The sequence below is a fragment of the Euwallacea fornicatus genome, chromosome 9 (assembly GCF_040115645.1).
Source record: "Euwallacea fornicatus isolate EFF26 chromosome 9, ASM4011564v1, whole genome shotgun sequence".
Classification (NCBI taxonomy): domain Eukaryota; kingdom Metazoa; phylum Arthropoda; class Insecta; order Coleoptera; family Curculionidae; genus Euwallacea; species Euwallacea fornicatus.
Genome location: NC_089549.1, coordinates 2,947,433 through 2,966,811, shown reverse-complemented (window position 1 = coordinate 2,966,811; position 19,379 = coordinate 2,947,433). Strand labels below are relative to the sequence as shown.

General features: G+C 33.3%; 3 protein-coding genes across 11 annotated transcripts in view; 2 read left to right on the top strand and 1 right to left on the bottom strand.

Annotated features, from left to right (window-relative positions):
* LOC136340937 (eukaryotic translation initiation factor 4 gamma 1-like) overlaps positions 1 to 3,881 on the top strand; it is a 35,029-nt gene extending 31,148 nt beyond the window's left edge. For all 7 annotated transcript variants that reach the window (XM_066285421.1, XM_066285418.1, XM_066285422.1 and 4 more), the window contains 7 exons: positions 133 to 355; positions 1,248 to 1,435; positions 1,605 to 1,825; positions 2,036 to 2,167; positions 2,232 to 2,445; positions 3,023 to 3,130; positions 3,310 to 3,881. In XM_066285421.1, the coding sequence (XP_066141518.1) occupies positions 133 to 355; positions 1,248 to 1,435; positions 1,605 to 1,825; positions 2,036 to 2,167; positions 2,232 to 2,445; positions 3,023 to 3,130; positions 3,310 to 3,401 (1,178 nt within the window). In that variant the 3' untranslated portion in view covers positions 3,402 to 3,881. The remainder of the gene's footprint in view (positions 1 to 132; positions 356 to 1,247; positions 1,436 to 1,604; positions 1,826 to 2,035; positions 2,168 to 2,231; positions 2,446 to 3,022; positions 3,131 to 3,309) is intronic.
* Positions 3,882 to 5,298: 1,417 nt separating this feature from the next.
* Positions 5,299 to 10,877, top strand: LOC136340947 (uncharacterized). Its single transcript, XM_066285444.1, has 5 exons — positions 5,299 to 5,866; positions 7,022 to 7,114; positions 7,932 to 8,079; positions 8,980 to 9,272; positions 10,067 to 10,877. The coding sequence occupies exons 1-5, from the start codon at positions 5,791 to 5,793 to the stop codon at positions 10,216 to 10,218; spliced, it is 762 nt and encodes a 253-aa protein (XP_066141541.1). The 5' UTR covers positions 5,299 to 5,790; the 3' UTR covers positions 10,219 to 10,877.
* LOC136340948 (uncharacterized) lies at positions 10,458 to 18,561 on the bottom strand. 3 transcript variants are annotated; one of them, XM_066285446.1, is made up of 2 exons: positions 18,497 to 18,561; positions 10,458 to 11,583 (listed from the first exon to the last, which is right to left on the bottom strand). In XM_066285446.1, exons 1-2 carry the CDS (start codon positions 18,558 to 18,560, stop codon positions 10,967 to 10,969), a joined length of 681 nt encoding a protein of 226 aa, XP_066141543.1. In that variant the 5' UTR covers position 18,561; the 3' UTR covers positions 10,458 to 10,966. The 3 variants fall into 3 exon arrangements, with proteins under 3 accessions (XP_066141543.1, XP_066141542.1, XP_066141544.1); XM_066285445.1 differs by lacking the exon at positions 18,497 to 18,561 and adding an exon at positions 15,762 to 16,090; XM_066285447.1 differs by lacking the exon at positions 18,497 to 18,561 and adding an exon at positions 12,667 to 13,028.
* Positions 18,562 to 19,379: the final 818 nt, after the last annotated feature.

Below are 19,379 nucleotides of genomic sequence, written 5' to 3'. Positions count from 1 at the left end.
TACATAGCGAAATCCTCTCGTCGGTAGCTAAATGTCTCATTATGGTTTACAGCAAATAATAATTTTTATTGAAGTGCTGTAAATTTTTATCTTTGGGAAATTTATATTATAAAATTTTATTTTTCTCTTTAGTGCCGCAACCTACTTCGATGCTTCTTCAAGCAAAAACTCAATCGTACCAACCAGAGCCTGCCCCAGCGTCTGCTGTGGTACCTCTTACAGAAGAGCAAATCGAACGGCGGATACGGAATTCGTTGGAAGAATTTATTACCGGAAGCTGCACGACGAAGGAGTACTTTGAGGATGTTGCTCCTAGTTTACCCGCTAATGAATATTCCAAGATTGTATATGAGAGGTGAGTTTAGTTGGAATTTTGCTTTTGGTATTTTTTGAGTCCAATAAATCTAAACTGCTCGTAAGTCTGCTGACAATTATCTCGATACTTAGTTATAACATTATTTTGTACCAAATAGAGCTTTATGTGAAGCTCTATTCGAAAGTGAATATTCTTTATCTGTTTTAAAGCCGCGTTGACGAAGGCACTTCAATATTATTTTTATATACATTGTTAGAATAGACTACTATCGAGGAAAATAAATTTTTTTAAATAAAAATTCCGAAAATGGATGTAATATTAACAAAAAATATTTACACCTTGTGGTTTTTGAATGTTAAGTGTTTTAAAATACTGCATGCATGAAAGCTTGATAAAAATACGTTTTCTCAACCCCGATTACTTTATCGTCTTCGATCAAGAATGCCTTTTTTTTTAATTCATTAGTTATTTAGTTGAGTTACGTATATTTATTGAGTTAAATAGTCTGTTGCATGTTCTGAGACATTTGTCGCTCACTAAGTAAATGGATTTTATATCTTTGGGTATTTTACATTGACATTTTTAGCACAGCTTCTCAACATATGTAAAAATAAGACAAAAAAAGAAAAATGAAGATTTTATAGTTATAAAGTTTTAATTAATTTATAGATAGGATATACACATGTATATCTGGACATTTTTTAAAAACTGCATAAACTAGTCAACAACTTAATTGAATACATAAATTGAGTTGTGTTACTTTTATGCTAAATAAATTTTAATGGGGAGGTTTCGCTAACACCACGAGGTTTATTCCGATGAATGGGGTTTGATAGTAGCCTTCACACATGTTTAATTTATTCATATACCTTCTAAAATAAACCATTTTCACAAAATCTCGTTAATAATATAAATTCTCTTTTTTTTCTAGTTACAATTATGTTCTCGAAAAATCACAAACTTCTAGACGGAAAACGGGTGAACTTTTTGGTGCATTACTCAGGGAAAAACACATTGCCGAGGAAGATTTCTTGAAGGGATTCAGCGAACTCCTCAGTCTGTGGGAGGATTTAGTTATAGATATTCCAACAATTTGGCAGTATTTCGCAGAAGATTTAAGTAAGTAATTACAAGATATATTTTTTAGGCATCGTTTTTTGTTAACTTCGCTAAGTTTACGGCCCCGTTATTTTCCTTAAAAAAATTAATTGATTTGATAGGACCCTTAACAGTCGAGTCATTTTCACTTTGTACTCTTTAACAAATTGGATGTTTTTCTTCGTTTCAGTTGCGCTTGTTTGCGAAGATGTCTTGTCATTTTCCACACTGCGCAAGCTCTTAGATAACCTAATCGAATGCAACATGGCGAAAAAGTTGTTAAAAGCGCTTTTCGCATTGGTCGTTAAAGAGAAAGGGCCCAATTTCCTTCAGAACGCTTGGCAGAAGGCGAGCCTTCAATTATCTAATTTTATGCCAGCAGCCGATGTGAAGCCGTTTGTCCAAGAAAACGTAAGTAGACTTTTGGCTTGGGGGGGTACGAGAATACTAACAAATTACGAAATCTTGAATAAAAATTGTTTCATTTCTACAAGTTTATTTCGATTCCCATTCAGGCAGCTTGATGCATTTTCTTAAATAAAATGAATGTGGTAATGTCAATGGCCCTCTAAATTATACGGCATATTCAACATTTTATTTTCATGTACTTTTTACTTTCAGAACTTGGAGTTTCTGTTGGGCGGTGATTCGCCGGTCTGTGAAGGGTCTATGTCGTACGACACTATTCAGAGTAAACTCTCTGAATTTTTACAGTCCAAAGCTCCATTTGATGATATCGTAAATTGGATATCAGTAAGTTTTGATTATTCAATCTGGATTATTTCTAGGTTTAATCGAATCCTTTTTTTTTTAAAAGGCCAATGTCGGCGGCAGCGTAAAGGAGAACAGGTTTATCCGGACTCTGGCAACAGCGATATTTGAAACTTCCATCTCAAAAAATAAACTCCAACCAGAGGTTCTAGCGAGTCACTCTAAACTGATTCAGAAATATGTCGATGCGAATGCGAACTACGAGTTACAATGTTTATACGCCTTGCAATCATTAGTTCACAAGTTGGAACATCCTCAAGGCAAGTTTTAGATCAAGTTAAATTTAGAGAATTAGGGATTGACAATTGATAAATACAAAAATTGCAGACCTTATTTTTTTATATAGTTACTACTATCAAGTTTATTATTTATTTATTCCATTTGTTGACTGTTCTGCATGATTAACTCACTCTTCAAAACTAATTCTAATTTTCTCAACTTAATTATTTGTTCTTTGTTTTATAGTTATTTATGCTCAACTTCATTCTCTATCAGACTAATAATAAATTGCAACCAGTGGAATAACCTCAAAGCAGATTCGTTTGCGAAGTTAAAATTAGTAATTTTAGTTACTGATAATTACATCTCAATGATTAAATTTATTCTTTTGCGAAACAGTAAAAATTCTGAATTTAACCGTTATTCATTTAATTTCATACATATCTAAAGGACCACATTTTTACAGTATTTGTGAAATATTATTTTTAGCCTATTGAAATCCATTAATTTTCTAGTTTAGTGGTGATATAAATGTTTTTTTTTATTAAACTTAAATGTGACCTTATTACATAATTTTAATTTGGGAAATTAAAAAGTGTAGGTTTGTTTTTGTTTTAGGATTGTTGTTGGCAATCTGTGATAAACTGTACGAAGACTCGACGTTCAGTCAAGAGAGCTTTATAGGCTGGGAAAAGAGTACTGAACCCTCCGAGCAAGAAGGAAAGGGTAAGCCCTAAGTTTTTAAATGCATTTTATATCAATTTTAGAAACACTGTGAAGAATATATATAATAACTAATATGTTATTTTTAATATGGAATGTTAGTTAATTGATGTAATTATGTGGAAAATATACTTGGATCACTCCATTTGATAAAATCTGAATTATTTTTTGCTCTCTTTTAGGTGTAGCATTAAAGCAATTAACGTCCTTCTTTACACAACTGAAGGAGAATGAGGACGACGAGGAGTATTCATCCAACTCCGAGGACGCCTAGCGGTTAATGCAAGTGTTAGTGAAAATGCAAAAAGACAAAAAAAATTCTAGTGATAAAGTGAACTATTTAAATTTATGAGAAAACTGTTGTCGGAACAGCTACGAATTAGTGCGGTGGGACAACAGAGTGTAAATACGTACTTTTTTAAAACAAATTAAAATCGTATTTAATTTTTAAAACTCGTTTTAATTGGGCTCAGTGGTTCCAGAGCGAGAAAAACTTTTTACAAGGTATTTTAATATTTATTGAACAATTATATTTTATATTTAATATATCTTTTTATTATTATCCCAATAGAAACACATTTAAGTAATTGCGCGCCGTTCTAATAATAGTGCTGTGCCTACTGAGCTCTCCTCGGGGTTAAAACTGTTTAAATTGTACATTTTATTTTGTGTTAAATACTTTGTTATATTATTGTTAAGTTGTATATTTAAACGTAATTATTCTGTATAATAAATATACAAAATGCACAGGAGAGTGTAGGAATTTCAATTGTAATTTCAACTGAAACTGCGACTGCAACCATCTACTGTAAACAGTTACACCTCTTTCAACGTTCTTTCTCGCAAATATTGCATATACTTTTCCAATACGAGACATTTTATTTTTGGCAGACCGAACTGGAACGAGAAGTCCGATGTATGCAATGAAACCAATTTATATGACGCTAGTCAAATTTCAGTTATTACAACGAATGCTTTTATTGAGACGAAGACATATATGCATATCTAATCATACAACATACATAAAATAATATACTCGCGGGTTGGTTGGTGATCGATAACATCTACGAACATCTCATTTGTAGATCAGGGACGTAAAAAACTGTTTTCTTTCTTTACAAGATTCTTAAAATTGTTTATTAAAGTTATGACATAAAAAAATTTGCCAACTGTGTTTCGTTTTATTTTCATCATTATAATAATTCTGCACACCCAGAGGCCTGCGTATAACACGAATGTATTCCATTGTAATCGCAATTAACATTGAATGAGAACTCATTTTACTCGTGTTTTTTGCGTTTTTATCCGTAAATTCGGTTTTCGAACAAATCGGGTAAATGGAAAAAATATTAAATATTGAATTGTTACGATTTCAAATAATTCTGATTATCGGCAGTATCCATGCGATACTGCGTTAGTATCTTAAAGCCAAAACCCAATCGCTGAACTTCGTTTTCTTTAGTAAAAAACTATTTTTTAGATCAAATTGTCGAACTCACTCACCTGTGCCCTTTGCCAAGTATATTCATGTGAATATTTTTGCGGCAGGACAAAATTGCTTGTGTGAGTGCTGATATAGCAAACCATAAATTCAAATACAAACAGAAGCGCTGAGTAGATTTCCATATGATTTGCGAACATTACTGTATTATCGAGAAAGCAAGGTAGTCGATACAGGCCTAAACCTCTACTTCACACTATCCGATCCCAGCCGTCAGATTATCGCCTAGTATGACCTGAAAGACACATCTTCGCAGTCTGCTCTGTAAGAAGGTGAGTACCATCCTGTGAGTATGCCGCATACCTGATCTGCTCCACTCCTACCATCAAGCGCCCTGTAGACAGAATCCATTAACCTCCTTTGACGACACCCCTTAAGAGAAATGATGAGATTTACGAGATCTGGTTGAGTTATGTAGCGCCAAATTGATCAATTTCCCACTCAGATTTGCGTTGTGGTGAGTGTTAAAGGCCCACTTCTCAACGCATCTTGTCTGATATAGAAGTCTATCCCATCTTTTGATAATTTTTTAGCATTGAAGACATGAGACTTGCATGACGGGTAGCAGAGAAACGATTTCGGTTATCTTCAACACAGATGTCACACAACACAACCAGGAAGAAATCCAATAATTAATTCGAAGGGACTACGTAAGAGTATTTTCACTTCTTAAAATGAAGCTCGATTTATACAAATATTAATTATTAGTTAGATATCTAAACACAAACAAAAATTATAGAGATTGTATAACATTTCATTATAACTGGGGTGAAAGTGGCGTAGTGACCGCATTCATCTCCAATACGTGGATTGCACATAGTCGAGTTCCCCACACTTGATTGAATAACATTTCGTTTCGAAATACGAAACACAGATTGTGTGCAGTCTTATACTCTGTATTGTTTAAAGTGCGTCCCTATACCTAAATTATGCCGAGTTCAGTTAGCATTGTTACAGAAATGAGCATCTTTAGCACCCTTAAAAATAGATATTAACAATATTTAAATAAATGAAATTAAAAACAATTAAATACAAATTGAATGTAATATGGATACATTCCCAAGGACTATTAATTTTCGGTAGCTTCAAGTATAATCATGAAAAAGAAATTTCAACATTCGAGGTAAAGTTGCACACCACGCCAGACCTTTAAATCTAAAGAATGTCGAGATATTCCACTTTTCATTTCGGACTAATTGTGTTAGTGTTCAATGCAGCTAATAGTCAAACTGATTTAGGTAAGTTTTTTAACTGTTTGATCATGTGTATTTAATAAAATATCGATCACTTTGTGCTTTTTCACTTACGTGTGTTTTAAATAAATATTTTAGAAATACGGTAATTAATATATGCCTTAATCTGCACTAATTTAAAGTGTTGTGTGGACTATCTTAAAACTTTTACTGTTTTAAAAATAGTCAACATAGTTACATAGACATTAACAGTAAAAAAAAAGGTTTACAGATCTACAGGAAATGTTAGAGGTTTCTTATATTATAATTAGGTTCAGAAAAAAATTGGACACAGAATTAATTTTAACACATATACCGGGCGTCCCAAGTTTTGGATGTACAATAAAAACTGCTCTACAATTCTCTGAACAATATTTTGCATCACATTGTACAAAACTTGACAAAAAAATATCAAAAATTGTTAGATACGAGTTAGCTAGAATGGTATTTTGTCGCTAATAAAAACTGTATATTTCTTACATTGTGAACAATATTACGATATCGAGTGTTATTTAAATATGTGATCGAACTTCACGGGGTGATTCTATGACGAAAAGTTTATACAAGCACGAGTCCGGTAATGTTTCGTTTTCCAGATATAAGGTGCCAAACTTTTAAAAAAGTTTTTTTACAACAATCTTTTTTTAGAAAGCCAATTTCGTCGAAATTTGGCAAAATAATTTATGATTATTATTGTCATCTATGAATTACCGACATTTTCAAACTTTTATATTGTTTTCGCATCTCGCTTCGTTATTGAAAAAAAAAATTACTTCATTGCATGTATCGAAAACTGGAGTGTACCTGTTATTTTTTTCCGTATCAATAAGATCAATCAAATATCAGCGTGCGGTAATATCTATATTACACGCGCACGTGTTAGTAAAATGTTTTACCGCACTCATGCCAATGTTGAATGCCCACAAAAATGATCGACTTTAAAAAATCGCATTGCGCATAATTATTTATGATTTAATTTTGTTGTTCTTTGTCAAAAAAAACATTTTACCGGAACCACCTTTATAGGTCATAGCTCTGTTAGGAGGCAATTTAGGAAATAATGTATTTATGCTTTTATCTAAAACTAACACCGAAAAGTGTCCTCCTAAGGTAGCGGCACTTTCGGGATACCCTGTACTTATATTGTAATTTCCATTTCAGCGAAGCACTTCGATAAATGCAAACTAAGAACGTCGGCTTTTGATGATTGTCTTAAGAACAAGTTAAATGATTTGACTCCATATTTCAAATCGGGTAAGTAAGTAATCAAAGTTCTCAACACTGAAAGAACCGTACAATTGGCGAAAAAGTGATGTCATGTCAGCGGGGTATCAGTAATAACGAGCATTATACAATGTATTCCAAAGAATTGGGTCAATCATGCTGGATTTTTTTAAATTTATCCGAACTAAGTGGCGTTTATTGGTATGTTATTATTTCCACTAAAGGCGCCTTATAACATAATTTCTAATAACTTCACACGAATGTAAATATATAATGTAAGAATAATATACCGTTCAATTAATATATAATTTAATAGAAATATTCTATTAATTCGAATACTATTAACCAAGTATTTACTATTAACTTTTTTATGCTTTTAGAATCGCTATGGCCTACGTATTGAAAGACAGGATATTCCATTAAAAAATTACATACGTTTGAACTGCCAAAATATTTCCAAAACACTCCGTAAAATTTTGCAATTTTTTCAATACGTAGCCCATGCCCTCCGATATACCCTGACTTGGACTTTATTGAATTTCGCGAAGTGGGCAACTTTGTATAAACACATGGCTATTAAAAAACCCTCCAAGTTCTTACAAATCAATAACAATTATGAAGAATTCGAAACGTTGCCTCAAACATTTAGTTCTCGATATAGCCTTCACACCTTAATATGTACCAAAAAAAATGTTTTTTTCAAATCTCGTGCTGACGGAGGCCTCCTCCAACATATGAGTTGTAAACAAATTTATCCACGACGTGCCTCTGATATTTGAAAGCTCTTAAAGCTTCCATTTCCACGTGACTACCCAAGGAGCGATATTCAACATTGTTTAATTTTTAGGAATCCCGGACTACGGAATTGGACCTTTTGATCCCTTTTATGCTGAAACAGTACATCAGAAGAACGGAGGTCTTTTTTTTAATTATCAATTGGTTCTAAGGAACGTTACTGAAGCTGGTTGGACGCAGTCGCAAATCACCAAATTCAGGTTGGTGTATATTTTACGAGTATAAAACTAACAAAGTTGACGAAATTAAGTTTCGCAAATTGTTTTTGTAAGACTGTAAAACCTCAAATGAGATCGAGCAAAATGTCATTTATGTCAGGCGATGAGGCTGAAAAATAATAGCTCAAAAACTACTTCTTGCCTCAATTTAAACTTTGATCGTCGATGTTTTGGGAATCCGTATAATTTGCACAAAGCGAGTTATGAACCTCTCACCGTTTTCAAGATATCAGGTCCCTAAGTTATCTATCTGGTAATTCGTACCTTGTTTTTGAATAAAACCCAAAATCTAGTAGTTTATCTAAGGTGGTTTCAGAAACATACCAGTAAAGTGAATTTCAAAGATTTATCCCTTTTTAGGTGGTTTAACCAAAAAAAAATTTTTTGATTATACAGGGTGTTCCGAAACCATACCATCGCATTTAACTTTGTTATACGAACTTAAAGGATTTAAAAAAATATCGAACTCCAATATGACGCTCAATAAATAGTTACATAGTGATGAAGCAGGGTAATTTAAGTGGAAAACATAATGTGACTATTTGAGCAGGCTACTACAGGTCTAAAATATGTGAAGTTAGGTGTAACTTCCCATTCTAATGAAAGGTTCACTCCAGAAGCAAACCTCAAGTCCACAGAAAATGGACCCACTTCAATTTAAAACCAGCCGTATAGGTTCATAAAGATTTTTAATAAACTTGCTGGACAACACAGCCCACCAGGCCTAAAACCCAACAAGTTTTCATTCAACGTCCATGGCCGACTGTCCGTTAAGTGGACTTTACATTTGAACAAATTATATATACCCAAATAAACTTCATGGGTTCGTTTAACCCTGTGCAATTTGCATTGTGATTTGATACTAATATGATTTTTTTTCAGGAGTGATCTTTCCAAGAACATGATACAAATCACCCAGTTTTTCCCAGATAAGAGGCTCAATGGAATCTATGAAATTGAGGGCACATTTTTAGGACAGAAAGTAAAAAATAGCGGTTCCTGGAATTTAGCGCTTTTTGATTACGTCCAAACCTTAAGTATCAGTAGGAAATCACAGAGGGACTTTTCAGGAAACTTCATTAAACATCCGCCAATCGAAGTTAAATGTAACATTCAAACCTGTAAAAAGCTCGAGCTGCATGTGGGCAATTTGGCTGGAGGACGAACTATAATAGGTAAGTAAGGTCATTATTTCGGAATTCTTCTCAATACACAGGTATTTTGTGTGTAATACCGCAACCCTAATCTAATACGCTCAGTTTTATATGAAATACGTCATCCAGTAAAAATAATAATTAATTCTTGTAATTTTTGCAAAATTATGTTTCATAGTAGAGCATCAAATGATCAGAGTTTCAGGGAAGAATACATGTTTTTTTTTTCATCGACCTTTTAAATTTGTTTATTCAATTGTTAATAAATAAAACAATATTCTAAGGCCAGCTTTAGTACCCTTCCTGCAGACTTTGCCAAATGACATTTTCCAACGGAATAACGCAAGCACACACACTGAAAACATCACTCGAAGGAAGTTGCAATAAGCATAATTGGAAATACTACTTTGGCCTACACGATCACCGGACCTATCGTCTATCGAACATCTTTGGGACATAATAAGTTTACCGAGACCTCCAAACAATTTGGTTGACTTACGAGACCACCTTAAGGTAGCACAGAATAAAATACCCCAGGAAGGTGTTGATAATTTATTGCAAAGCATGCCTCGAAGAGTACATGCTTGCATTGCTATACGAGATGATGTTCCTCATTACTCACTTTTCAATTAATAATTGTTTTTTTTTACTAAACTGATCATTTGATACTCTGTTGTAAACCATTATTTTGTCAGAGTTATAAAAGTCAATTATTATTATTATTATGTGGCGCATTTCGTATGAAAGCGAGTATAGTTTTAGTGACTGCATGGTAATTTCAATACCAAGCGAGAATAATCATTTTGTCCTTTCAGAACAGGCACTGGATTGGGTCATAAACAATGCATGGCAACCAGGATTTGTACTCATGGCTCCATTAATAAATGACTTAGTTGGTACTGCATTTTCAGAAATTTTTAACAAGGATTTTCAATATTTTCCGTTTGAAAGAGTATTTCACAATTAATAACAATTTTTCTGCATAAAAAGTGGAACCCCAATATGGATGCTATTCAGTGTTTTTTTAAGAGCTAAAAATTCGATTTTCGCCTATTCCTCTAGATCTGTTCATCAATAGTGCTACAATCTTATATTACTAGATAGGTGGGTATATACATAATGTTATAGTGTTATTTTCTGAATAGAGAACTTTTTGTTTTTTTTTGTAATAACTAAAAAACCACTAAGCAATAAAAAAATCCACACTTACATATGTATCGTATAATGTTATAAGGCAAAGTAGCATTGAATAGTTATATAAAAAATATGAGTTTACACCCTGTATATATTTTCATGATGTGTGATATCTTATTTGATGGGCGAGTGGTGTGAGTAATAGTTCAACTGAATATCTTAGAAAGTGAAGGACCTATACCATGTTAAATCTTATTTCAGTTATATCTATGCAAAAATAGTCTATTTTGAAACTTTGTATATTACACAGAATGTTTCATAATACTATGTCAAAAATTTAAAGGTCGGATCTGCGGATAATTTTAAGCCAAAGGTTCATTTGAATATGGGGCCGTTTTGTTTTTCTATCTGAAACATCTTCCTGTCTGACATACAATATGAAACACCCTGTATATTTTATATCTTTATAGAAAATAAAAGTTTAATTACTTACGCTGCTCATATTCACTTATTAATTTATCCCTATTTTAAGATAATGTTAAAAAATTATGATTTATTATTTTTTACGCACCCTACAAGTTTTATCTGTTAGTATCACCATTAGCACCCTTATCTTCGGCTTTGATATTCCGCAAAAAGTCTTGCGTTAACCGAATAACTTTAATTCTGTAATCCATTTTATCCATAGCAGGCATTAACATGACGTGGGGGAGCAGACTCTTAAAGAAATTTAAATCCTCGTTGTCTTCAGATTCGCATTTTCTTTTTCCCTGCAAATATGGTGGCACCTCTTCAATTGTTCCATAGTTGGGGCGTTTTCTATTGTTAACACATTCACTAGTAGTTGACGGGGACGGTGAATTCTGATATGGCAACGATTCTATTGGTTCCAAAAATTCTTCGTTACACGAATCATATTCACATTTAACAGCGGTGGCGTTTTCTTTGTAAAACTGATCATTGCCATCCCCTACATTATCCTTGCTCTCCTCTAATGTATTGGACTCGTCCTCAATAGAAAAAGCGTCATCATCTTTTTTTAATAAGAATTGTTCTTTTAAGAAGAAAAGACTGCTGAAATACTTCCATTCCCCATCGTAGTCAGCAATTTGAGCCTCTCCATGTGGTTTGGAGATTGATGCTAATGATGTCCGGAATTTATCACGTAAGTTTTTCCATTTCTTTCTTGCCGTAAGACCTGCAAAAATTATAGAAATATTTAATATTGGAGTAAAAAATGCTATGAAATAAGATTAAAAAATATGGGACGATTTGGTAAGACATATACAAGGTGCATAGAGACTCGAATAAGTAACCAACACTAAATTCTCCAGTGATTTCTGTGGGAGCTAAAAAGATTCTACCCGTAGGTGTGTAGAAGCCAGATTTTTCCGCTTTTGTGTTGAAATACAATGCGAAAAGTACAAAAGTACTCAGCGGTCTTTATTCAAACTGCAGGCGACTGAAACCGATTGAGCTCTCGTTTTTCATGTATTACAGGGCGTGCAGTAGATATTACTAAATATGCGCTCCAAACGTCATGAGTGTTACATATACATATACAATTGGATCGATATTGGCTGCTTGTATTCTATCGTATTTTGCCGACTTTATCTTCATATTAAAAAAAATGATCAAATGAAAGATCGAAATTTTTTTACTATGAAGACAAAAAAGTACGTAAATTATTGATATAACATATATAATGAGCATTATTCATTCAGAAACAAGAAGCGATTTGAAAATATGAAATAAAAACGCCAGAGCCATATTAAAAAAAAACTAATTTCTATGTCTATCGTGAACCCAATATGTTTGTCGTGAGATACTAAGAAATAGATCTTATAAAGGGAAAAACACTAATAAAAAATGTATAGTACAATCGCAATGGCATAGATACTCACTGTTATGAACGGTTCAGTAATATGAACAAAGAATTTTACTGGTAAGAAAATCAATATTAGTTACTGAAAAAAATCACTATTAACGCATGAAGAAAAATCTTCAAAATGGTTAAAATTTCAAATTAATTTCGACTTCAAGCAGAGGCGTACACATTTGACACCTGAACCACAAGAAAAAAATGTTAATTCTTAAAATCTTCGAAGCAGTCCAAGTTGCGATATCATTCTTTAGCCGCGTCCAACGGCGGTCCTGAGTACCTGTCAAAAAAGCAAAAGTTGCAAATGATTTCGACTCTTAATTAAAATTTTAATTACGCTATCTTTTTGAGCCGATAAAACTCAACTATAAACCAGAAGAGACAACAATGAGGACTCACCCCCGACCATCAAAAGCGTGAGCCAGAATCACGTTAGCAACATTTAGTTCTACTCATAAAATGACAGTTAAACGTCGCACACTTTCACTCACTAAGTCATGTATACACTAACGATGTGCCTTATTAGTCTTTAGAACAAAAGAAAACCCGATTATCCCGATTAGTAATGCAGCGCGGATGACGACCATCTTGTTCATCGCCCTGCCAACACACGAATAAATCAACTACATGATATCAGTACAACCTGCCTTTTGTAAAGGTCCAGCTGATGGCCCTTGGAAACGATAAGCGATAGGAAGTAACATGCGGTGTTTTCAGATTTAGTGCAATAAGGAAAAAGTTAAGAATTTTAGGCAATAGGTTCATTATACAAACATACCCTAACGAAACAAAAAATTACATTTCCTATTGCAAAGAGAAATTGTTCAAAAAAGAAGTTTGAGGTTTTTCGAGCATATTACTAATTTAGAATTTCATGCAGAATAATCTAAGTGTCAAGTCATGGTCCTGCGGTGGCAACTATATTTTCCTTCACCAAATAATCTAGAATTCATAATTTTTATTAGTATATAATTTTTATAGAAAACTAATTAAATTGTATAACCAGAAGATATTTTGTAAAGCGATTTGCGTATGGTTGCGGAGCGTATCGAGACATTATATTTGAAGTATTTTCCAGAAAAATTGCTCCTCGCCTTCCCGAAATATCGGCGGTTCAAGTGTGAAAAGTGGCAAACAAAGGTACCTCTTTTCTTGGAAATGGAAAATAAATCCTATTATTAGTACATATGATTATAAATGTCTTTCTGTTTGTAATTTAATAACATTGTTCATAAATAGCGTAAATAAAATACCCGATATTTTATATTTTCTTCATTTTAATAAGATATCTTCTGTTTCTAGCACTTTTGCTTTATCATTTATTAGGCTGTCGTCTCGAAATTGGTATCGGAAAACATATTATTACTCTCTCTTTGCTACCGACACGGATCTGAATTAACTGATATATCCATACTTACGCATTTATTGTAATTAGTACATATGTGGAAGAAAAGGCCAGCATCATCTTACTCTGTTAAAACTTAACGATTTCAATACTTACATATTGATTGTTATCTAATAAGCAATAGCCTTAAGCATCATGTAGTAATCTTGCAGAGAAAAATATCCTTCACCAAATTGTTCAGAACTTGTAATTTTTATGAATAGCACCTTTCTGACCTATGTGGGTAACTATTTCAATATTTGCACTGAATATTTAAACATAACTCTACCTCTCGATGGCCCTTTTAAAAGATGTCTTACCGTTTATTTTTATATTGGGAATTATTGGGAATGCGTTTCGTTGGTACTTTCTGCTCCAATAAATATTCTATCAATTAATTGGGATGGCATTGTATTTTTTTCTTTCCAATTTTTAGCGTTTTTTAACGTTGGTGTCTTCGATTAATATTATTTGCATTAAAACTTCCCATTTCCCTAAGTTGCATTTCAATTCTCAGAAACGCTTGATGGTTGCATATTTGTGAAGATATACACTGACACTCATACATTCATTTCCCTTATAGAGTCTATATAGGAGAAGAATGTCAATTTGTTCAGTGATAGAATAATGTTCCATTTTAAAAAACCACAAATAATTTCATTTACAATAGACGCAACCCCGATTAACCACGACTAAATTAAACATTATCGGTATGTCAGATGTATTGAATATGTACGCATTTTATTCCTGCGTTTTTAACATTGTTTTCATAACCATGGTGAAGTGCAAGGTATTTGTATCGTATCCTAAATAATTTTTTTGTAAAGAAGCCCTATGCCTAACGAAAATTTTACAAGAGTCAAAAAAAGCTTTAAAACAAAGTCAATTTTTGGCAAAAAAAAACAAATGAACGATAAAAACAAGTTGATGAAGAACGTTTTATAATAAACAACGACAAATGAAGAAGATTTGTAGTTTTTTATTATAAAACAGTATCTAGCTGAGAAAAAAGTCTTTAATAAAGCTCTAAAAGTGTTTATCATGCTTTCGCAAGCTGTAAGACCTTCTCAATATACAATTCAAGATGTCGAAGTATGGAACAAAGACGCAATAATAGAAGATTTGAATCGGAAAAACGAATGTAGCATCGATAATAATTTTCAATGAAGTGACTGTGAAAAATTTAAGAAGAGCTACTTAATAAAGTTTGACACTCTGAAGTACTTTAAGCTCTAAAAGTAGCAATGGAATATGCTAAAAACGTTTTTAAGCATTGGAGAATCAATTGGTGTAAAAAATATATATATAAAAGCGGTTAAGTCATTTGTTTTTCAATTATTGTTTACTAAAAACAATAGAAAATTCTTAAGGGTAGAAACACTCTAAATTAGCGTATCTTTTATATAAAAATTTTCAACTCTGTATTTTGTATAAGTAGGTACCACCTGGCCCTACATGCCTACTCGTTTGGCTAAACACCTTCGTTTCGCGTCCCTCCCCAGCAACCAGACACTATTAAACATGGCCCCACACGTGTCAATCAAACTGCAGAACACATGCAGCGCAATATTTGCCAATCTATGGCACTGTTTGATGTATTGAGCAATTTTCTGACCAGTTTAAAAATTGTTTTACATGGTTTACACAACGTTTGACAAATTGAGCAACGCGTTGAACGGTGTATGGAAGACTTGCGTTCCAATGCCCACCATTGTTCAAGTGCAGGGTTGTCGGGAGGTATCAAACACTGCCATACATGAACGACTTTTTACGCCATAGCGCATGGCCACCCTGGGGATAACGCAATTTGGTATCACGACGTTGTACGATGCGCAGTTTGTTTGATAATGTATGGGCCTCTTTAACATCGACGCGACGACCTCAGTCAAGTAGGTACGAATACACTCCTACTTTTATTTTAATTCATACACTGCTTGATTTAAACAAAAGATAAGGATTTCCTTGCATAAATAAAGGCAGCTTAGGTGGAAGATTAACACTTTATCTATTATAGACTGCCATTTTACTAGGGAAAAACTCTAGTGTTCACACATGGCAAATTAAAGCACGGGAATAAACAGGCGTTTAATATCTAATGTGACTCACTTACGTGGAGTGTTCAATATCACGGAAATCTCGTCCCACAGTTTGTCAAGAACGTATCTGTTATGGTGATGTTTATTCTGTCGATCCCACAGCGGACGTCTATGATACACTTCATTAATTAAACTATCTACGTTCACGTTCATCGCGTCTCTCGATTTTAAAACATCAAATATCGTAAAACTGAAATTGTGAAAATAGTGATCCCGTCTTGCATCGGTACAAGGTCACTGATCGATGCTATATGCTCTGCTCGTTATTTTGTATTCCATAGTCAGCATGCGCCCCGCTTTCATCCACGCTCCTTTCGTTTCGATTACCTCACCATTTGTCGTAGCTTAAAGCTCGAACCGCAGACCGCAGCCCGGCACGAAAGGCGCCCATACACATTCACAAACATACGGGTTTTTTGCTGATTTGGAACGGCAAGGTTTCAACGTGGGCATTTAACAAAGCCAGTAAAAGTGGCTTAAATTGACAGTTTTGCGTATAGGAATTTCTATTTAAGCCTCTCTTCGACTTAAGCTTGATGAATGTGGGAGTTAGTGGATAAATTTCCAGTTCATATTTAGGATCTTATTGCAAATGTGCTGTTCACTTTAATTGCAAGCTAATTTCGATAGAAATATTTTGATGTTTCTAGCTATTAGTCGAACTTTTGATTTTTATGGAAACCAGCTTAATGTGATAGTTGACAGCGCATTGATAATTTGGTCATTGCCCGGTGCAAGCTTCAATGTTTTTTTTTATTGCAAAATTAAATACATTGCTGCATAGTTTTACTTTATTATTTGAACTGCAATACTAAGGCATTCACATGTCAATCACAATTGGTTATATACCATTTCTATATGTATGAATGCTCACCACTTAAATTAACAATGATTATTTATAAAGTCCGATGTAGATAGCATCGATTCTCGACATTGTGGTGAAGCAACATTGTTTTCGATCCCAGTGAATCAAACCATATATGTATGTACTTCTTTGATTCTGCTCAGTGCCAATTCAAAAAATGTTGACTTTGAGACAAATCGAACCGAAGAATAATATTTTTTAAGTGCATAGACCTCAATGTGTTAACCACTAATTGTACTCTCGTTCAGTTGTGCAAGAGTTTAGCGCCTATTCGGCTTAACGCAGCTGAATTCCGATAAAACTAAAATGAAATAAAAAATATTGAAAAACACATATACATTTTTTTTACCTAGCTGCAGTTTCTCAGGTAAGGAAATACGCACTCTCAAGCAGGTTGCCTTGGGCAAGTTTAGTTATTTTTACTGGAGGATTCATAAACAGTGCCAGTATATAGTGGCATTATTATTTCTCGACATATTTTTGTAAAATTATTTTGTATTTTGTAAAGTTATTTTTAATGTAAGTTTGGAGATTTTTCTTCAGTTTTAGCCAACAGAAATAAAAAAATATACCTGTAATGCATATTATCGCGAAACCATATTAGAAGAATAGGCACGTCATTGGATAGAGCATAAAAACTGTTTACAAGAACTAAAAAAATAAATCCACATCTGTATTGAAAAAATTTAATGGATAATCTGATATTTTGTATCAAGGTGGGAGAGCATCAGAAAAAAACAAAAGTGAGGTTTACACCATTGACGTTTTGTAATTTATTGCTTCACCATTAGCAAGTTACGTCGATGGTGTAGAACCAGTGTTTTTTTTTCTGAACCTTTCCTCAATTAATAGACCATCAGCTTACAAAGACAATGGGTCGTTAAACAACTTCAAAGATAAAGAAATTAATATTGATATAAATCTAAAAGTAATTACAACAGAGATAAGTGTTGTAGTTATTAAAATTACAATGTTGCCATACGTGGTAATTAAAAAATGACCAAAAATGATCACTTTTATGTCGTTTAACAGACTCGACTTTGACCTCCAACTGTTGCAAAAATAACAAATTATTGCCACCCAAAGCAAACGCAAAGGAACATTGACAGTATCTATTACATCCGTGCTTTCTACTTCTGCTTGTACCTTTATTAGCACGCAGTAATGTCAAAACAATAAAGAAAATTCTTTAATCGTGGGAGTTCAGAACCCATTTTTTAGAAACTTGCTTTTGTGACACAAATACTGAATACCGAAGATAATTTGAATATACAGTTTCTCAGACTGTCTATTATAAGTCGTACGTTTCCACCAAATTATGCGATGGCTATTATGAAAAGTTTTGAAAACACGGCGAAGTGTTAATTACATGGGATTTGTGGGAAACTAATTGTCAATTGTTGATATTTACCGAAATCTAAATATGTTTCATGTTTCAGAACATTAAATAGCATAATGCTCATTTTTAATTCATATATTTTTCTCTAGGTGTAGTGTTTCGATAGTGCGACCCCGGCTCCAACCCCAACACCTATGCACCTGCTTAACAAAAGCCAATAGTAAGAACAGTGTGCTTTGATAATACGCATACGTCACACGTCACTACCATTTCATTCATAAAATTGTAGAAGTGAGAAACAAATTACAAATTGCATGCAAAAAGAACAAGCAAATCGGGTGTTTACGTGTTAAATCGGTTGTTTTCGTTTTACATTCGCTTTCTTTATCTTTAATATTTCTCTTAAATAGATACTACGACATAACCTATATCGTTTTTTATTTAACAATTAACTGAACTGACAACATTACATTAGTCTCTCGGAAGGTATGACGCAACGTAAAGGGGAAATTTGTAAAGTACGACATAACAGCAAAACCCATTACCCATTATGCAAAACGGAACGCGTAGGTTTACATTTTCAAAGGGATACACCAACGGTATAGTCATAGTCACAGTCTGTCTCGCTTTTACACTTGGCCTGGTCTTTAACTTGATGGTTATCCCGTGCAGTGGGGCGAACTATTCCAGAATATGGACAAAACGAAATTAGAATAATAATGAGAAAATTATGACCAATATTTTTAAGAGCTGTTTACTAAAGCAATAAACCCCCACCAACATTCAGGGAGCGAAACGTATTTTAGTTATAGTAAGGCATTTTTTATTTGCATTTCACGAAAATTCCATTCTGATACTAATACCTACAAGTTTCTTTACGATTTACTAGGAATTCAAAGTTGTACCCTATTGACATTTAGGACAACTTTAACTAACAATTTTTTACTCTCCTAAAGATTCTTGCAATTCTTTCGAGTTGAACGACCTAGGAATTTTGTTATTTAGTGCATAAAAAAGTACAAATGGGAAACACAAAATCTAAGAAGCTTTGACTTTCAAAATAATTTTAGAAAAATTGTGAATTTTGAGAAATTTAGTTGAAGTACTTCTGGTATTCAAACTATCGACATCTGAACTTTTCAAGATAGAACACATAAAAATTCAATTGCACGCAAGAAACAGTGGATCAAAACGTTTTTTTGATTCACAGATTAAAAAAACTTTTGCTTAAAAAAAACTTCAGAAAAATCGCCAATTTTCCATTACAATATTGACACATAAAACTTCAGTCTTCATTTATCAACACTTTTTTTCACATTTTCATTTTTTTAAGGGTTAAAAATAGCTGTTTAGTCTTTATGTTGTTTATTACTTTTTTATCCTCGTTTCCCAGTGTCAAGAAGTGAATTTGTCAACTACACTTTGAGA

What these genes read in the sequence shown, in the direction of transcription:
- LOC136340948 (XM_066285445.1), bottom strand. Translation starts at nt 15,900, where the DNA reads ATGAACGTGAACGTAGATAGTTTAATTAATGAAGTGTATCATAGACGT. An exon ending in CGTGATATTGAACACTCCAC is followed by an intron (nt 11,584 to 15,761) that starts GTAAGTGAGTCA and finishes TAATTTTTGCAG; the next exon opens with GTCTTACGGCAAGAAAGAAA.
- LOC136340947 (XM_066285444.1), top strand. Translation starts at nt 5,791, where the DNA reads ATGTCGAGATATTCCACTTTTCATTTCGGACTAATTGTGTTAGTGTTC. An exon ending in TAATAGTCAAACTGATTTAG is followed by an intron (nt 5,867 to 7,021) that starts GTAAGTTTTTTA and finishes TTTCCATTTCAG; the next exon opens with CGAAGCACTTCGATAAATGC. An exon ending in TCGCAAATCACCAAATTCAG is followed by an intron (nt 8,080 to 8,979) that starts GTTGGTGTATAT and finishes ATTTTTTTTCAG; the next exon opens with GAGTGATCTTTCCAAGAACA.